The following is an 18,755-nucleotide window of genomic DNA, read 5'->3' on the forward strand; positions in this document are numbered from 1 at the left end:
TGTGTCACGACACACTAGTGTGTCGACAAGCACCGGCTGCTGTGTCGCGTGCTCCCGGTCTCTCTCGCTGCTCTTTCTTCCCTGCTGCCGTTACCGCCGGGCTATCAACACGTTCAAGCCCAGTGGGAACGGCAGCAGTGCTAAAAAAAAAAAGCTGTGGCACTTGTGGCTGGCCTTTTCTTCTTCCCGCGCCTGCCCCCCCGTGACCCGGAACAGGAAGTGATATGCAGTGCGCGGGAAGGAGAAAGAGCAGTGCCGCGTGATAAAGTAGCAGCAGCAGCTGCATCGGCCTCCGAGCAATTGAAGCAGACTAATCAGGAAAGGAGAGAGCAGCATGAGCCTCCCGCGGCCGATGGGATTCTACTTTCTTGGCTTGCGGGGGCAGGAGGAGGAGGCTGCTGCAGCTACCATTTGTGCTGGGGGAGGGGCAGGGAAGAGGACGTGAGTGCGAGAAAGAAGCAGCCAGCCTGCGTGTGATTGAGAGCATGTGTGTGAGAGAGAGAAACTGGTCAGAGAGCTGATGTATGTGTATATGTGAGAGACTATGAAAGTGACTGCTCAAGGAGATGACTGATGTGTATGTGAGTGTGAGACATTAGTCAGGGAGGTGACTGATGTGTGTGTGAGAGAGAGAAAAAGCATTGAAGTGAGAAATCTGGTTATGTGAGAAAGCATGGGCGTAAGAAGCCTGCTGTTGGGGGAGGGGGGGGTGGATGTGTGTGAAAGAAAGCATGAGAGTGAGAGCATGGGAGTGGGAAGCCTGTGTGTGTGTGTGCATGCATGAGAGCGAGAGACTGGTTGGTAAGGTGACGGTGTGTATGAGAGAAAAAGAGACTGGTGTTTGTGAATGAGAGAAAGAATGTGATTCAGGGAATGAGAAGCCTGTGCAGTGGAGAGCGAGCATGGGAGTGAGAAACCTGCGTGTGTGTGAGAAGCCTGTATATCTGAAAGAACATGGGAGTGGGAAAAGCCTGTGTGTGTATGCATGAGAGAGATCAGGTGACTGGTGTGTGTGTGTGAGAGAAAGAAAGTGATTATGGGAATGAGAAGCCTGTGCATGTGGAGAGAACAAGCATGGGAGTGAGAGACTGGTGAGTGTGTGTGAGACAGAGAAAGTGATTATGAGAATGAGAAGCCCGTATATGTAAGTAGAACACGGGAGTGGGAAGCCTGTGAGTGTGTATGGCATGAGAGAAACTGTTCAGGAAGGTGACTGGTGTGTGTCAAAGACTGTTTGGGAGTGTGTGTGTGAGAGAGAGAGAGAGACATGGGCATTAAGGAAGAGGACCATGAGTATAGAGCTTAGCCTCTACTGCTGCTTCTGCTGTGTGCTATGGCCTGCATGGAAGAGGAGTAGGAGAGCTGCTGGAGGGGGTAAGTAAAGGTGGCTTTTTAAGTTTATTTTTCTTGATTGACTGCCATTTTAATTATTTAATATTTTGTGATGTGTCTGCTTTTTTTGAAATATTTTATTGGTGTTTGGAGAATTTTTAATAGTTTTTATGAGTTTTTAATTGTTGGATGTTATTCTGTTCATTGCTGTTTAGAAACATTTATTCTGCTTATTAGTATAGTTTTACAATTATTTCTGTGTGGGGATCTATAGCTGCTTGCTAGTTCTGTTTTCCTAATAAGAGGTGTATTGGTTTTTAGGGCCTGATTTAATATTTATAGTGCTGCCTTTTCATAGATAGAGTTGCTCCTGTTTGAGTGTATTCCATAATACAGGCGTAACTGTGTGCGGATTAGTTTATGTGCATTACTACAGATCCTGGGAGTATGTTAGGTCGGTTCTGTGTCTGTTACCAAGATGAGATATTTTACTAGCATGTAAGAGTTTTATCAGTCTTATTTGTTGTGTTTTCTCAAGAGGACATGCATTGGTGGTAAACTGCTGTCTTTTCATAAGTAGGGCTATTGAGCCTGGAAGTAGAAGGCGTTTGAGTTGCTGTTACTGAGATGATACCAGAACATCTTTTTTGTAGAGTGAGTTGTATGGGGAATGTCATAATTCTGCTTTACATCCATTATTGTGGGTCAGGGGGGTTCCCGTGGATGCAAACTGTACTTTTACATCTAGCCCCGTGACGATCATGGGTCAGTGTGTCCCGACAGAAAAAAGGTTGAGAACCACTGCTGTAAGTGATTGCCTCAGACTGTACTTGAGTGTTTTCATGTAAAATGTTATAAATGCATGTGTGTCTGTAAAGGGTGTGGCAGTGTATGTGGGGAGGGCATGTGTGCAAGGCTGAATGTTTACCTAGGGTACCTCATACCCTTCCCTATCCATGAATTGTGGGGTAGAAGGCATGTCAGTTTTTAAAAATATACATTGCATGACTGAGCTGGGCTTTATTTGATCAGCCTGGGACAGACATTGAATGAATCAGGGAGGGGGCTAGCTCAGTAATTTCACACAGGGCAGCAAAAAAAAAAGCTAGCACCAGCCCTGCTTTTTGGATTTATTGCCCACTTTTTTTTTTAGTACAGAATTCACGCATAGTGGGTTACAGGATATTAGAATATTAGCTTCCAAAAAGCTTTACATCACAAAAGTTTAAAGGAAGTTCAAAAGCAGCACAATAGTTTTAAGGTGCACCTCAAGACCAATCACTAAATAGATCAGCAATCATGATTAATCTCTCTGACTCTGAAAATTAATAGTTCCAAATAAAAACTCTGGATTGTAGCAGCACTTAAGGCATTCAAGGTGAAAGCCAGACAGCTTCCCCTAGTCAATTTAATAGCTTTCGGCTCCAGGTATAGCCTGAAATGCTTGATAGAAAAACCAATCTTTTATTTAGTATCAAATTTATTTAAAAACTTTTATACCTGCATTAGGGGGTACATCATACCAGTTCACAATTGAACTAAAGGTGGAAAATACATAAAGCAGGGAGTGGGGGGGGGGGGGGGGGGCAACAGAAAGAGGATGCCGAAAGAGAGCACACAGAGCAGCAATTAGTAATTAAACAGGCTAAATAACAGAAACTATCAATATAAACAGGAGAGACAAAAACAAAATCAAAAAAAGTCAAACTATGTACATGGGATCAGGTCAAAAATGGCACAGCCATTTCTTTAAGCTTGCTTAAAGAGCCACATCTTTAATTTCTTTTTGAATTTGGTGGTGCAAGATTCGGGTCGGAGATTTGTAGGTAACGAATTCCATCGTGTGGGACCAGCAAGGGAGATGGCACGATCCCTCGTAGAGGAGAGGTGCACTTTTTTAGCTTCAATATACATTAAAATGTTTGTGTAGAATACCCATGTCCTTAGTAGATTTGAGGTGGGGAGGAGGAATACCAGGAGAACTCTTAATCAGTAGTTTACAGAATGGTACTTTACAGGAAATCATGAGGGAAATGCTTTGAAGAACAAAGTGTTCCTTAGGGCTTGATTAACCCCTTCCTCCACCCCAATATCCTACAGGCACTGTCAAATGCATTTGTTAGCAATAAGTTTCCTTCACCAAGAACACAACTCGTGCCAGATATATCAGATGCCTACTAAGATTATAGACTTATTTAGCCAAGTGAATTTAGTTACAGCAGGTATGATGTCACAAAGTAGCCTGTTCAGCCAGTCACATTGCAGCTTTCATCCAGAACCCTTGGTGGTATTATTTTGTAAGCACATTTTAAAGTTTTAGATTAGAAATATTTGTTAACATTTCTTTAAAATGTCACTGTTCAGCAAAACCATAGCAGTTATAAAAAAAAAAAAAAAAAACCCCATTACATTTTCAGTTTTCCACATTTCTGAAGTATTCTGTGCTGGCAAGTCCAAGTTATATAATCAGACCTGTAATTGTCAGCATGAACTTGTGAAGGTGTATTACTAGTTCAGGTTTGTGTGTCAAGAGAAAAATATACATTACTCATGACAAAACACACTGCTTTGACAGTGGGGGAAAGGGGAATTGGGTTCAGACAATAACCAACATAGGCCCTGACTTAGCTACATATTAGTACCCCACTCTAAGGGGAGGAAAAAAAAAAAAAGAAAAAGTACTGGACTGCTTCCATGGCCAAGTCAATAAGCAAAGCAGGTCAAGCAGTGCTGTCAATTTTCAAGGCAGTTTATCACCCATTAAAAAATGTTGGTAGCAGAAATGTATGAGTTATCCCCAAACCTTATAACTCAGAATGGCAGTTGCTATCCTTAAGAGAAACATGGGGGTTACCTGCACAGCACAGTAGATGATACCACCACCATGAGAAGCTTACTGGGCAGACTGGATGGACCATTTGGTCCTTTTCTGACATCATTACTGAGTTATATGTTAAGATACAAAGATAAATAGCAATATCATAACTTAGTGAATAATCTGCATCTATTGTTGCCCCATAACTGACAGACAGGCAATAGAGAGGTTCACTAAATCCAGCTTTGTTATGAAGCATTACAGGTTTATTTAAATAATTTTTAAACAAGACAGTAAAACCCTGACCTCAGGATGGAAATATTACCCAGCTGTGAAAGGGCAGCTATTTAATGAGCCCTCTGGCAACATGTGACAGCTATTAACCAAGTGCTGCTGTTTACATTACATACCTTTACACTGTATACATGCACACATTTTGTTGTAAAGTATTCTAAACCCATCAGCTGATGGAATGCCTTTAAAATGACATGTGAAATGCTTTATCAAGCAACTGCACCATGAATAGCTTAACATGTTTTATGGAACAATAAAAACTACATGTTTAAAAAAAAAAAAGTCTGGGGATGAGCATTGTATTTTTCCTATTTAAGAGCAATTGTTGACAAATATTAGATTTATTTTTTTTTAGTAATAAAAGCAATGTTGCAATTCATCAAAAGCCTCACTTTTCACTAGTTAATGAAATCTTTCACTGAACAGACTGAAGGCAAATAAAGACTGGAAAGCCCACCCAGCCTCCACATTTTTTCCTTCCTGATGTGAATACTCTAAAGGACACAACACATACAAAGCATTCACGTTACAACAAAACGTTTTACTTTTTGTATAAGGGCAAACTACATCTTGATTCTAAGAAGCTAAATGTCAATTTCAAAAGTTTAAACCAAACTTGATATATAGAGATATATATATATAAAAAAATCAATACCCAACTCAGCAATTCAATTTCAGACAACTGTAAGAAAAAAATATTATTCAGGCAACTTTTAGCTCTTAAGTAAAGAAATCCCACTAGCTCTCTACAATCCTGGCAAAAAGGAGGTAGATAATGCAATAATTTTCAAGTTTGGGAGGGGGAGGGAAGGGGGAAAAAAAAAAAAAAAAAAAAAAAACACAAACCACACACACACACAGGACCATCAATACCAGGCCCTAGATGAAACAAAATGGACAAAATAACTTGCAAAAAAAGAAGCTTAAACAGAAAAGTGCAGCCCAGAAGCCTGGCAAACCATTTCTTATCTGGAGTCTAAAATAGTTTCACATCAGTATTTTAATTTGGTTCAAACCCAAGTAGTAAACAAAAATTGCCCTATAATAGCCTAGCTTCTCACTTCAGCTTTTCAGAAGAGGCCATGTTTAGTTAGCAAAGAACTTAATCCGATTTTTAGTCTAGCAAGTGCTCTTAGTGTGCACCTGTGAGAAAAAGAACTTGGTATGGCCTCAACCATTCAACACAGCCAGGAACATCAGCAAGAAAAAAACCCACAAAAGACATCCAAATCAAAGATCAACAAGAGTTCTAAATTCCTTTCCAGATGAACAATCAACAAAACAAATGCTGATTTTTCCTACACTGTTCATTTAACTTTAAAATGAGTAATACTTCATTATGGTTTAAATGATCTCTTAAGAATTGCCACACAAGTTCGATACTGTTGCAAAACATTCATTAATCTATAAATACTAAAGCACTGCCAGAAAATCTTTCCTCAGGGTATTACAGTAAAAGTACCTCACAGCTGTAACCACAACCACTGCCTAGGAGGAAGGTGGTTTTCTAGTCATCCTGTAATGTGAGGCTGAGGCATTTACCAAACCTGGCTTTGGACAGAAACACAGCTACATGCAAATGGAACATATACATTTACTGCCAGGAAAACTATAATGGTGCCCAACAATGTCTCTTTGCTGCATATATTGTCACTCAAGAAAACTAAGTCACTTGCTACTGATAGAATTTATATAAAAAAAAAAAAAAAAAAAGTCTTCTGTGCCAGAGTATCTGAATCATCCATGTGATGTGTGCACAGGAACTCACACACAATATATAAAGAAAAAAACAGTCTATTCCTAGCATCATACAAAAAAAAAAAAGTAGGAAAGACAGGCTTACATGCATGGGAATGGAGTTTACATGAAAATTGGTTCTTATCTGCTAATTTTCATTCCTGTAATACCACAGATCAGTCCAGAAAAGTGGGTTGTGTATCCCTACCAGCAGGTGGAGTCAGAACAATCAGAACTTTGGGCAGTGCTACATAACGAGAGTGCCACCTGCAGTCACTCAGTATTATTTATTTATTTAAAAACTTTTTTATACCGGCATTCGTAGGACACATCATGTCGGTTTACAAAAAACTGAGAAGGAAAGGAAATTACAATGAACAGGGGAGGGGGGTAACTGGGTGAATACACAAGTATAAGAGAGTATAGTTAAAAAGCAGCGATACAACTATTTGCATTCGATTAGGATTAGATAGTTCATTTGCATAATATACAATATTACATGGCATGTGCATTTGATACATTTAGCATATGGAACTTATTTACAGTGCAACATGGCATGTGCACTTGATATACAGGGATGGTTGCGGGGTGGGGGGTGGGAAGGGTTCTGGGGTGGTTGATGAGGATAAGGTAAGAGGATATAGGGTAGGGTGGGATTGAGGTGAATCAAGGAAAAATCTGTTAGGATTGGATGGAATTAGGGTATGCTTGTTTAAAGAGCCATGTCTTGATTCCTTTTTTGAAATGGCTCAGGGACGGTTCTAAGCGGAGATTGACGGGTAGGGAGTTCCAGAGGGTAGGGCCCGCAATGGAGAAGACTCTATCCCTAGTGGCGGTGAGGTGCCCAATTTTAAGTGAGGGGGTTTGGAGAGTGCCCGCAAGGGAGTTTCTAGTGGGGCGGTTAGCTTGACGGAATTGTGGCATGTCTTCAAGCCAGGGTGAATTGTTGTTGTGTAGTGTGTTGTGGAGAATGGTAAGTGTTTTATATTGGGAACGGAAGGTGATGGGGAGCCAATGGAGGTCTTGGAGTATGGGAGTGATGTGGTCAGTTTTTCTAGTGTTTGTTAAAATTCTTGCCATGGCATTTTGGAGGATTTGGAGTGGTTTAATGGTAGAGGAAGGGAGTCCTAAGAGGAGGGAGTTGCAATAGTCGAGTTTGGTAAGTGTGGTGGTTTGCATAACCGTCGGAAGTCATGGGCGTGGAGAAGGGGCTTCAGTTTTTTGAGGATTTGTAGTTTGTAGAAGCCCCCTTTTAGAAGAGATTTAATGTGAGATTTGAAGCAGAGTTGATTGTCTAGGGTTACTCCTAAATCTCTGACACTAGGCGGTAGTGTGTGAGATTGTGAGGCGTTGAGGATCATTTGGTGGATTGAGTTGAGGGGTTGGTTAGCTAGGATGAGGATTTCGGTTTGAGGTGTTAAGTGCGAGATGGAGATTGGAGAGGAGAGAATTAATGGATGTCAAGCATGTTTCCCAGTATTGTAGGGTTTCGCTGATGGATTTTTGAATTGAAATAAGTATTTGTACGTCGTCAGCGTACAGGAAGAATTTTAGTCCAAGTTTAGAGAGGAGGTGGCAGAGAGGGAGTAAGTATATATTGAAGAGGGTGGAGGATAGAGAGGAGCCTTGGGGTACCCCTTGTGTGAGGGGAATGTGTGTGGATTCAAAATTGTCAAGCTTGACTAAGTATTTGCGATGGTCTAGGTATGAGGAGAACCAGGATAAGGCTGTGTTTGCGATGCCTATCTCTGCTAATCGTGATAACAGGATTTGATGATTCACGGTATCGAACGCGGCTGAGATATCGAGAAGGGCGAGTAAATATGATTGGCCATGGTCCATGCCTTTGAGAATGGTATCCGTTAATGCGAGTAGGAGTTTTTCGGTGCTGCGGTCTTTACGAAACCATATTGGGTGGGGTGTAGGATATTGTTTTCTTCTAGGAAATCGGAGAGTTGCGTGTTAACCACTTTCTCCATGATTTTAGATATGAAGGGCAGATTAGAGATGGGTCTGTAATTTGCAGGGTCATTGTGGTCAAGGGTAGGTTTCTTTAGTAGTGGCTTCACGATGGCGAGTTTAAGTGGGTCAGGGACTTTCCCGGAAATGATGGAGCAGTTTATGATATCTGCTATAGGTTTTGCAATGGCAGAGGGAATGGAGAGTAGGATTTTTGATGGGATGGTGTCTGCGCTATTCGTGGATGGTCGCATCTTTTTTAGTATAGATTCCACTTCCATGACGGAGGTAGTGTCAAGGGAGGTGAGGTTAGTGTTGTTGTCCATCGGTAGTGGGTCTGTGACCTGTAACAGTATTGTAATACTGTAACAGTATTGACCTGTAACCAAGCCCATGCTAACAGAACTAAACAAAGGGTAGCACCCAACCAAATTTCCAGACTACCACTTCTGTCTGGTTTTTACCAGCAACGAACTGCTAAAAATTACTCCATGAATCATGTCCTCAAAAAGGAGCTTCAACAATAAAAAACTTAAGCAGATTCTGACCAAGACAGTCTTTCGGTATCCAAAGAAAGGGGTGGGCCTCTGGACTGATCTGTGGTATTACAGGAACAAAAATTAGCAGGGAAGAACCAATTTTAAATTTCCTGAACATACCCAGATCAGTCCAGAAAAGTGGGATGTACCCAAGCCACCCTACACTGGGCGGGAACCTGAAAGACCCACACGAAGCACACTCTCCCCGAAGGATGGTTCAGAAGCCTTAACGTCCAATCGGTAATGTTTCATAAAAGTGTGAATAGACGACCACACCGCCACCCTACAGATCTCATGAGGCGACAGTAACTGACACTCTGCCCAGGAGGTAGCCTGAGTCTTTGTGGAATGAGCTCAGACTCAAAGGCACCCGACACCCTCAGGCTATGTATGCTGCACAAATGGCTTCCTTAATCCGAGGTATGGTCGCCTTTGATGCTTTGTCCCCCTTCCTTGGGCCACCATAGAGAACAAACAAATGATCAGAATGTCTGAAGTCATTAGTAACCTCCAGATAACGCAATAAGGCGCGCCGCACATCCAAAAGATGAAGGTCTCTGTTCGGAGAAGACTCCTGGGATCAGTTAGGGCCCGGAAGCTCCACAGTTTGATTGACATGAAAGGCTGAAACCACCTTAGGAACAAAAGACAGAACTGTATGTAACGATGCCCTATCATCGTAAAATCCGAAGACAAGACAGCGCCTGAGATCCGACAGGCTGAGCAAATGGCCACCAAAAACCCCATTTTCAAAGTCAGATCTTTCAGAGAAACTCCATGAAGAGGCTCGAAAGGAGCACCACATAGAACTCGCAGGACTAAATTCAAACTCCAATCCGGACACCTGAACATATGGGAGGGCGCAAATGTTTGACTGCCTTATGAAACCGAGCAATATCCAGACGCGTTGCCAGCAAACAGCTGTCAAAGTTTCCCTGCAAGGCACCTAGCGCTGCAACTTGTACACGAAGGGAATTGTACACCAAACCCTTAGCGAGGCCCTGGGTGCTTGACTTTCTGCAACGAGGAACATGCACCGCTAAAGGGTCGCAGGAATGCTGACACCACGTCTCAAAAAGCTTCCAAACTCTCACATAGACCAGAGAGGTGTCTGAACCTATCCACCTGTAGGAGGGTAGAAATGACTTGTTCTGAATAACCCCTCAAGCGTAAATGTCACCTCTCAAAAGCCAAGCCGCGAGAGAGAAGCGATCCGCCCGATCCGAAATATGGGCCCCTGAGAGCAGATGCGTTAGATGAGCCAGCTGAAGTGGACCCTCTAGAGCCAAGCATATCAGATCAGCAAACCACAGATGATGTGCCCACTCCGCCACCACCAGAATCACCCTTCCTGGGTGCCGCTCTATACGACGGAGAAGCCAACCTATGAGGGGCCAGGGCGGGAAGGCATACAGCAGAATGCCCATGGGCCAAGAACACACGAGAGCATCTATGCCCACCGAGCCCAGTTCTCTGCGACGGCTGAAAAAACGAATTGTTTTTGCGTTCGCCTGCATTGTCATCAGATCCAGCTAAGGAGTTCCCATCTGGCGCAAATGAGATTCCACACCTCGAGAGATAGTTCCCATTCCCCTGGGTCTAGTTGCTGACGGCTGAGATAATTGGCTTGCACATTCTCTACTCCCGTGACATGGGATGCGGCAATGCCCTCGAGATGGCGCTCCGCCCAGGTGAACAGAAGTACTTTGGTGGGACTTCGAGTCCCACCTTGACGGTTGATGTACGCCACAGTTGTTGCATTGTCCGAGAAAACTCGCACCATTCTGCCCTGGATCAACATCAGACGATAATGGGTACAGTTTCGCCATAGCTCGGCCCTTCAAGCCGGAATCTCCCACTCCTGGGTCACTAGTTTGCGAACCTTCTTAGGCAGAGGAAAAGATGTTGTGGGACCCCTAATGCTGTCGAGGACTGGATTGACGCCCTCGTTGTCAGACTCTTGAGAAACCTTAAGTCCCAGAACTTCAAGGACCTGGGGAATAAGGGGTCTTAACTCATCCCGCTTGAACAAACGCACCACGCTAGGGTCATCCCCCTCCGCAGGAGGGTCATTGGGCTCATCCGGATCATCAGTACCCACATCAGCCGGATCTGGCCATGGATACGGGTCTGCCGCCCCTACTACCCAGAAGCTGGCGTCACCCCAGAACCCAGGATTGGATCTCGTGTACCCTGGGGAGAATCCCCTGTAGGGTGAGCCTGATCATAGAGGCGCTGTACCCCAACTCTTTTCTTAGGCAGGTCCGAACCTGCCCCAGGGAGACCAAGCCGCTTTACCGCTGAGCGTTTCCTTGCCAGGAAAGCCTGGTGCATAAGGAGGACAAATTCTGTGGAAAACCCCTCCGGGTCCCCCTCTCCCACTGGAGAGTCAGCTGGGGTGAGGTCTTCCCTCACCAGGGCTAGAACAGGCAGAGAATCCTCTTCCTGTGAAGTCGAAGGCAAGACAGACGTTCCCTCCCCGAGGGAGGAGGCAAGAAGCCCTGAAGAGTCCTCTAACCCCAGGGAACACGCTGTCCATAAGGAGGCCACATCTAACGCCTGGCCACATGACCCACACGTGCGGCAGGCCTGCGATTCTGTTTTTGGTCCCGCCTGCAGCAGCGTGCAGATAGTCTGAAGTGAAATATAAAAAGGCACGAATAAAAAAAGAAATGCTTGGAGCCGCGACACGGAGAAAATTTCAGTCAGGCAGGACCAGAAAATACAAACTTTTTGTGCTAAGAGCTAGGAGACTACCGGCTGAGAAGAAAAAAAAATGCGTGCAGCTGTGCCGCGGGAAAGGAGCCTGTCTATAGTGAAATCACAAGGCCCCCAGCAGGGAAGCAGCGAGTAAATGAGGCACACTGAGAAAAACTCACCCTTGCCCTCAGAAAACAACCCGGAGCCCCGGGAGCTGAGGAGAACACTGCTGACAGCTTCTCCGGCCGGCCTTAAAAGACCGGGTCCCTCCTGCACCTCAACACTAAAGACTGTCAGCCACAGTGAAAACAGCTTTTTTTTTTTTTTTTTTTTTTAAATTAAACTTTACTAAGACAGAGAAAAGCTGTTGCAGGAGACAAGGGAGCAGCTGTAGCTGGTCAGACACCGAACTGTGGCGGGCGAAACCCTGACAGGAATATCCAATTCCCCGGACGCCCAGCTTCTACTGAGGGGTGGCCCATGAAGGTGCCTAACACCTCAGGAAGCAACTGTAAACCAAAAAATTAAATTCAAATTAACTAAGTAAAAAATATAACTAAAAGACTGCAGGTGTGCATCTGTACCACCCGCTGGAGTCAGAAATACTGAGTGACTGCAAGTAGCACTCTCGTTATGTAGCACTGCCCAAAGTTCTAATTGTTCTGACTCCACCTGCTGGTAGGGATGCACAACCCACTTTTCTGGACTGATCTGGGTATGTTCAGGAATATAAATTGATTTCATCTAGGATCTTGCCCAGGTTCTTGAAACCGTGTGTGCAATTCACAGCTTTCATGTTTGCTACAAAGTATTTCTGCAGATAAACCAGTAAATAACTGGCTATAGACAGAGAGATAACTCAAACTAGTAATAAATTCCATGTCTTTATCTGGCACTTCTAATTTCCTGTGTGTTCAATGTGACTCACAAAAAAAAAAAAAAAAAAAAAAGATTAAAATAAGAATTTCACTAATTGGACTAATCTAAAATATACACAGAACAAAAAATAGTTCTTTAAACATGTAAATAAAATAAACTTAGAAAGCTGGCATAAAGTGTACTATGTGGTATTTCTAAATAAATAAAAAAAAACAAAACAAAACACTCCAATCAGATTGTTTTCACTTATGTACATATCAGCAGTTTTGAAGAGCAATTTGTTAGGGGCACAAAGAAACATAATTCATTAAAGTGTTCTGCACACTTTCCAGTACACTAAATTTAACTTCTGAAAAAAAAAACAAAAAACTTTTCACATTTTGCTTCAAATAACTGGTTTACAAAAAAGTCATAGAAGCTAATTAGTTTCTTACCATGATTTTGCTTACCCATTGAGTTTAAAAAATGGTTCAAGGCCTGACAAGGGGGACTTGGAGTCTGTGTAGATTTGTCGCAACTCGTAGGTGCAGGACTCCTGTCCATGTCGAAAGAGAAACACCCACTGGAGGATCCAGACAGCAGTGAGGATCTTCTTACAAAGATGAAAAGTGGGGATCTGGTGGTGAAAGGACTGGGGCTAGTGGGTGGTACAAAAGGTCCCTGAGGGCTGGTTGGTGAATGACTGTCCCCCTCTCCCGAATGATTACCTGGATACTGATTTTGTAACGAGATAGGGGCCCCTGGTCTCAGATGCCGAGGCCGTGCAGACCTCTCATTAGACTGCAATGGACTACTTTCTTCTTGGTCACAGTTCAGATCTGAGGGCTGTTTTGCCATTTGGGCTTGTTTTCTGCAGAATGAAAACAAAAAATATTAAGATATTGGTAATTTAAAACCCCTTTTTTTAAAAAAGCATATGAAGCAGTTATACAACTTATAGTTATGGAGTGCAGATGTAGATTTCTCTAATACATCAAGGATATTTCAGTCTGTTAGATATATAGCATACTTTTGGCAATGTAATGGGGACATCAACTGGTCCCTTGCAATGATTGATATAGGATTTTGTTCTTGGGCTATTTGCTTGAGGTTCACCTCCTCCCCATTTCCCTAGCTGACAGGAGGAGAGAGGTGGATTAGAGACCACTTCAGTTTCTTTGCTCTGTCCCTTCTAACTTCACCTTTCCCCTCCGATTCACTGCACTGGGAAGAAACCAAAGGCCATTCTCTGCTGAGTGAGATCCAGCAGGGCTGGGAGGCGCAAAGCTTCAGTTGGCCTGCTGCCCCCAAGATTTTTGCAGCCCTAGGCACAGGTCTAGTGTGCCTATTAGCAAATCCAGGTGTAGCTTTGTGTATCAATTAAAACACAAACTTTTAGCAGATGCAGACACTGCAAAGTGTTTAGGGCACACAACTGGGATTGTGCAGGCTGGGGACTACTTTTCTACCTTGACTAAAGTTTATACCTTGACTAAAGTTCTTCAATCACCTCTCCTGTGATTAACTGTATAGAGATGTCCCTTAGTTTAAAGCCAATGTTTTTCTACTTATACCTCACAAATTCAACATATTGTATTTACATGCTTTTAATCGTAAATGTTCTCATGCACTATTAAATTCTTCTACACAACTTCTTATAACCATTTGGTTGCAAAATGGAATTATGGTACTCAGGCTTGCTCCTTTTCTGTCTAGGCTTTGACTCTGATTAAGGAAAAAACGAATAGTCCGAGCAGCAAAACTAATAAACTTAAGTCATTAAGTAGAAGCGCTGAAACTTAAGAACAGAGAGGAAAAAAAAGCTGCAGTGATTGAGATCCTGCCTTTGGCCCTGATCCCTGTTCCAACCCCATTGTTCTCTCGAATGTGCTGAGCACAGCAAGTCTGAGAGAGTTGGCAGCAGCAGCCGTCAGTTGTAGTAAGTGCGTCACAATAGAGTTTGTACACAGATGGGCTCCTTCCTTCCCTCCCCCTCTGCAGCGCCGACAGCCCATCAGACCCTGCCAGAGGGACTCCGCACTCTCCCAACATTTCCAGCACGCAAACGACTATCAAGCAACGTTTCCCCTCCAACATAGGAAAAGTCATGTGTCTAACCAACTGGTTTCAAATGGTCTTATTGTGGTGTAAGACTTGTTAACCAGTTCGAATGCATCTCGTGTGCAAGAACAAAACACTTCCTTTACTGAAGGAAAAAAAAAAAAAAAAAAAACCATACAGCGACTGGCAAACGTCGGCAGCGTCCTGAAGTGTTTCTAATGTGTCCTGTCCATGAAGCAGGAAATAGAACTCAAAGCATACGGTACTGCTGGGATCCCACGACCTCGAACACGCTCACTTTTCAGCCCTACACAAGAAAGTCTCCCTGGGACTTCCCAAGTGCCGAATACCCGCTATCCTGAGAGATGGGCACATTGGGCAGTAGTTTCCACTAACGTACGAGAGAGGGGTTATGCAAATTTCAGAGTACATTGCTGCGAAGTCCTTGGCTTTATCGTTACAGCTCGCAATTCATAATCTAACAAAAAAAAAAAAAAAAAAAGAAGAGGAACGAACGCGGGGCAACACCTACCGGTCCCAGAGAACGTAACTTGAACGTGCGCTCACGCGGGCAACTTGCATTCACCCGCACCGGGAAAGCAGTCGGCCGCTGACGTCACACAACTTGGTGCGCTGAGCCCGTACCTATTGGCCAGCTCCCGCCAGCTAAACCAATCCGGAACGCATGAGGGCAGGTTCCACGAGCTTCCACTACGCGAGGCGAATGTTTACAAATTTTGCTCTTGGCTCCACTGGGAGCTGGAAGGAGAGAGCGTAGCGCCCTCGGCCCTCTAAGCGAGAGCGGCGGGTTAGGATTTTTCTGTCATGTAAAAAAAAAAAAAGAAAGCAATTTCTGAATAAAGCCTTGCTTACCAAGTGACAAACGTTATGCATATGTTTTACCAAAACAAGATTATGTAAACGACGACAGAAAGACTCAATCCCATCCAGGCTCCCTGCGCGTTACCCCCGGCTCCCAAATTCGGAAGTGTCTCAAGCCCTTTTGAATTCCATCACTGTCTTCGTCACCTCTTCCAAGGACGGCCTGCCATTCATTCCACATGCTTTCCATAAAGATGTTCCTGACGTTGTTCCCCCTTTGGAGTAGGACCCCTTAAATTCCAAGGAGAATAGGCTCGGGAACAGGACATTTTTCTTCAGGGAATGGGCGCGGATGCATGGAAGGCCGTCTGGAAGAATTCTCGATATGAATTTAATCTAACAAAAGTGTATCACTTGATGTTTGTTAGTTGAGCTTTATTTCACTGCATTACTATAAATTTTAGTAGCTTTCGGCTATTGAGTACCCCTTCCAAAGCAGACAGAGCGGGCTGACCGCCGCTGTGCAATACTTACAAGTGCAGAATGCTGCGGATGCGGTAACTAGCAAGGCTACAGCGAGCACAGTACAAGTCTCCCGGCTTCACTATAACCAAGATCAAGTCTCTCCTATTACTTAATATTAGTCCTCTGCTCGTGTTGTGCGCCAAGTGTCCTATCCAGGTACAACAAATCACAGCTGTCCGATCTTCATTAAAAAAAAAAAAAAAGCGACCCATCTATTCCTTTTACACATACAGCTGCCTCAATTGCACTTGCAGGAGGTTTATAGGCGGGCGGGCACCTCGGCTCACTGGTCAGGGCCAACTAGCAGGCGACACTTGTCAGAGGGGGCAGAGCCAGGGGGCTAGGCTTCGCGCTCCGGCGGGCTGGGGACACTGCCGGATACACGGCGGGGGAGCCGGGAGGAAGTCAGCCTATCACCAGACCGCTGCGCCCGCCGCAGGCAATGGAATCTTCAGCAGCGCATAGAAACTAGCGCAGAAGCCCCCCCGCGTGGAAAGAGGGGTCACGAATCAGCACGGATAAAAGTTCACCGAGTAGATTCAAGTTTCAATGAGTTATGCATATTAGGGTGCGCGATTTCCATACGCGCCCAGACATACATACCGAGAAGAATTTGTAGTTTTTCTTGCTGCCACAACCAGGCGCCGAAGCATAGGATCTCTCGCACGCAAGCGGCACGCTGGGGCCGGTCTCCGTTGGCCAGGCGTCCAGCGGAAGGCTAGGCGGTCTGTCCCACTATCAATAGGGGCCGTCTCCGGCGACCGCACCCAGCAGACAGAGTCAAAGCCGGGGACACCAGCAACTCAAGAACTACAACAGAGGTAGGGCCGTTCGGAATAAAAAGCGCATTCTGCCGTGCATCCGAAACTGGAGAGCCCAGAGCTCCCCATCCGCTCCAAAGCGAAGAAATCTGCTTCCAGAGATCCCAAAAAATGTTTGCCAGTGGAAGGCTATAAGAAAGCCGAGGAAGGAAGCTTCGAAATCCCAAAATAAAGTTGGAAGGTCGCCATCTTGACGGATAAACCATTAAATAGATTTCCACTTCTTCCGTTCATTGTAGCCCGGGCACCGAAGTCCGCGCAGAGTCCCAGCAGACTCCCTCCTCCTTGCTGCTTCTGCCTCGCCGTTTTCAAGCGCCGCTCTTCATCTAGATCACAGAAAGCGGCGCATCTTCCAAGTGATCAAAATAGGAAAAGATGCCGTAGGGCACTGCCCCCTGAGACACTTGCTTACTGCCAAGTCCTAACTCTTTGCCGTTCTATTGGAAAAGTAATTCAGAAAGCATGGACCTAAACAAGGTTGAAGTCGTAACAGGGAACTGCTCAGCTCCGTTAAAAATCCCACGATTGCCCTGGCCTTTCCCTCTGCTTATTGCGTCCTTATTACACTACCTTCCAAACAGCAAAAAAGCGTGGGTGTTGCACAGCGGCTGCGATCTTGGCCACTCTTGGCGCAGGAGTGCGGGTCACCCGTGCTTACAGTCCTACCACATCTTTTGTAAACTCGGGACGCATCCTCCCGAGATATCCCTACCCTGAGCGCCGGCAACTGCAAAGCCCGCAACTCGAGTCGGGTGCCGGCGGTGGGAGGGGCAGAAGGCGGCCGCTTACTGTATCCCCCTCCTAACGAGGAAAAACAGTAAACAATGGGCTCTAGAGCCGGTTCCAGGCTGCTGTCACCGCTCCCCCGCACATATACTATTCCCCAGCCTTACTTGCCTATCCGTTTCCAGCGGCGGCACAGCGGCTACAGCCAGACATGGAGGAGGGAGCAAACGAGGGTCGACGCGGTCCTCAGCCTGCGCCGCGATGGACTGAAGACTACTACTACTGGAGAGCGCGAGAAGAATCACGCTGGTGATTGTTGTTATTGCTCAGTCCCCCGCGGTAACCTCCACCTGTTGTTCTCGGAGAGCTTCTGAGGTGGCGCGCGCCCGATCGCCGCTCTCCACTCCCCTGCCGGCTGCCTTCCACCAATCCCCGGCCTACTTGGCCCCGCCCCTCGCTGTTGACGTCAGACGTCAGCAAGTCCTGGCAGGTAGGGCGGGGAGGGGGGAGGGGAGGCGCCCGGTACTGCCGGGTGCTGGAGGGAGAAACGCGCGGGTAAGAGCAGAATCCCGCCGAACCCTAGGTAGGTGCGGTCTCGGGTGGCTGCTTGCAACAGGAACCTCCCCCAATTAGCCCAAGCCAAACAGGATGTGCCTAATGGTGCTTTCTTGTCTGCCCTTCGGTCGATGTAGAGATGTGACCGTGCTATCCACTAACAGCCCTCAAGTAGGTGGGGGAGCGCACGTTCTTCTAGGCGTGCACGGACTTTTGTTAGAAAAAAATAAAACGGGGAATGAAAAATGGGTAACCACTTAAGGCCGACCACTGCACGTCTTCAACTCCAAACACCAGTGTAAATACCGAAGCAGATTTTCATTGAAGCCCCTTCCGAAAGGGGTGGGTATGAAATAAGCATATTTACTAATACAATGAATAAAGATTGTCAAGAAAGGTGTGAAAAAAATGAGTAATTGTCCACATATGTAAAGCCCCTGCGTTATGCTCCTAGTGCACAGTCAATAAATATAAGAAAGCAGATAAGAAAAAACAGGTCCGTCACAGTTTGGTTTTTTTTGTTTCTGACTCCAAAGGCATTAGTAATTCATAAAAATAAAATCAACTTGTACAACATTTTTTTCATCTTTGGTAATTATTTACAATATATAAATGTTAGAGGTGTGCTAGCTAAACTCAGTCAACAAATGCTTGAACGCTGGGACAATACAACTGTAGATTAAAGTAACCATGAAAAGAATCCCGAGCACAGAAAAAGACGGAAATAAAGAACGACAAACACACTATTTTAAAGAAATTCAACAAAGCCCAGTTGAACAAAGCAGGAAAAATAAGTTTAGTGAACATATACCCGATTCCAAATAATACATATAACACAGTGGAAAAAATACGTTTGTTGCTTCCAGTGCAAAAATAAAAATCTGAGGGCCAGATTCATTAAGGCTTTTCTCCCATTTGTATCTATGGGAAAAACCCTTAGTGAATCAGGTACTGAATTTGCGCCGCAGTTTTTCACTTTCCAAATCAAAATTTTTCTGAAAACAGCATAGT

The 18,755-nt window shown here is 44.8% G+C and overlaps 1 protein-coding gene across 8 annotated transcripts in view; it reads right to left on the reverse strand.

The window, feature by feature from the left end:
- BCL2L11 (BCL2 like 11) overlaps positions 1-17,671 on the reverse strand; it is a 166,078-nt gene extending 148,407 nt beyond the window's left edge. Inside the window, exons 1-2 of one of the 8 annotated variants that reach the window (XR_003855494.1) lie at positions 14,828-15,035; positions 12,690-13,105 (exon numbers count right to left, since the gene is read on the reverse strand). Coding sequence is in view for 7 of the 8 variants with exons in the window: in XM_029594314.1 (XP_029450174.1) it covers positions 12,690-13,105; positions 16,246-16,295 (466 nt within the window). In the remaining variant the exon portion in view is untranslated. Of the gene's footprint in view, positions 1-12,689; positions 13,106-14,473; positions 14,692-14,827; positions 15,036-16,245; positions 17,326-17,356 lie in introns of those variants that run through there. The other 7 variants (XM_029594317.1, XM_029594316.1, XM_029594314.1 and 4 more) reach the window with 7 other exon arrangements.
- Positions 17,672-18,755: the final 1,084 nt, after the last annotated feature.

The sequence above is a fragment of the Rhinatrema bivittatum genome, chromosome 3 (assembly GCF_901001135.1).
Source record: "Rhinatrema bivittatum chromosome 3, aRhiBiv1.1, whole genome shotgun sequence".
In the NCBI taxonomy this organism is placed as follows: Eukaryota; Metazoa; Chordata; class Amphibia; order Gymnophiona; family Rhinatrematidae; genus Rhinatrema; species Rhinatrema bivittatum.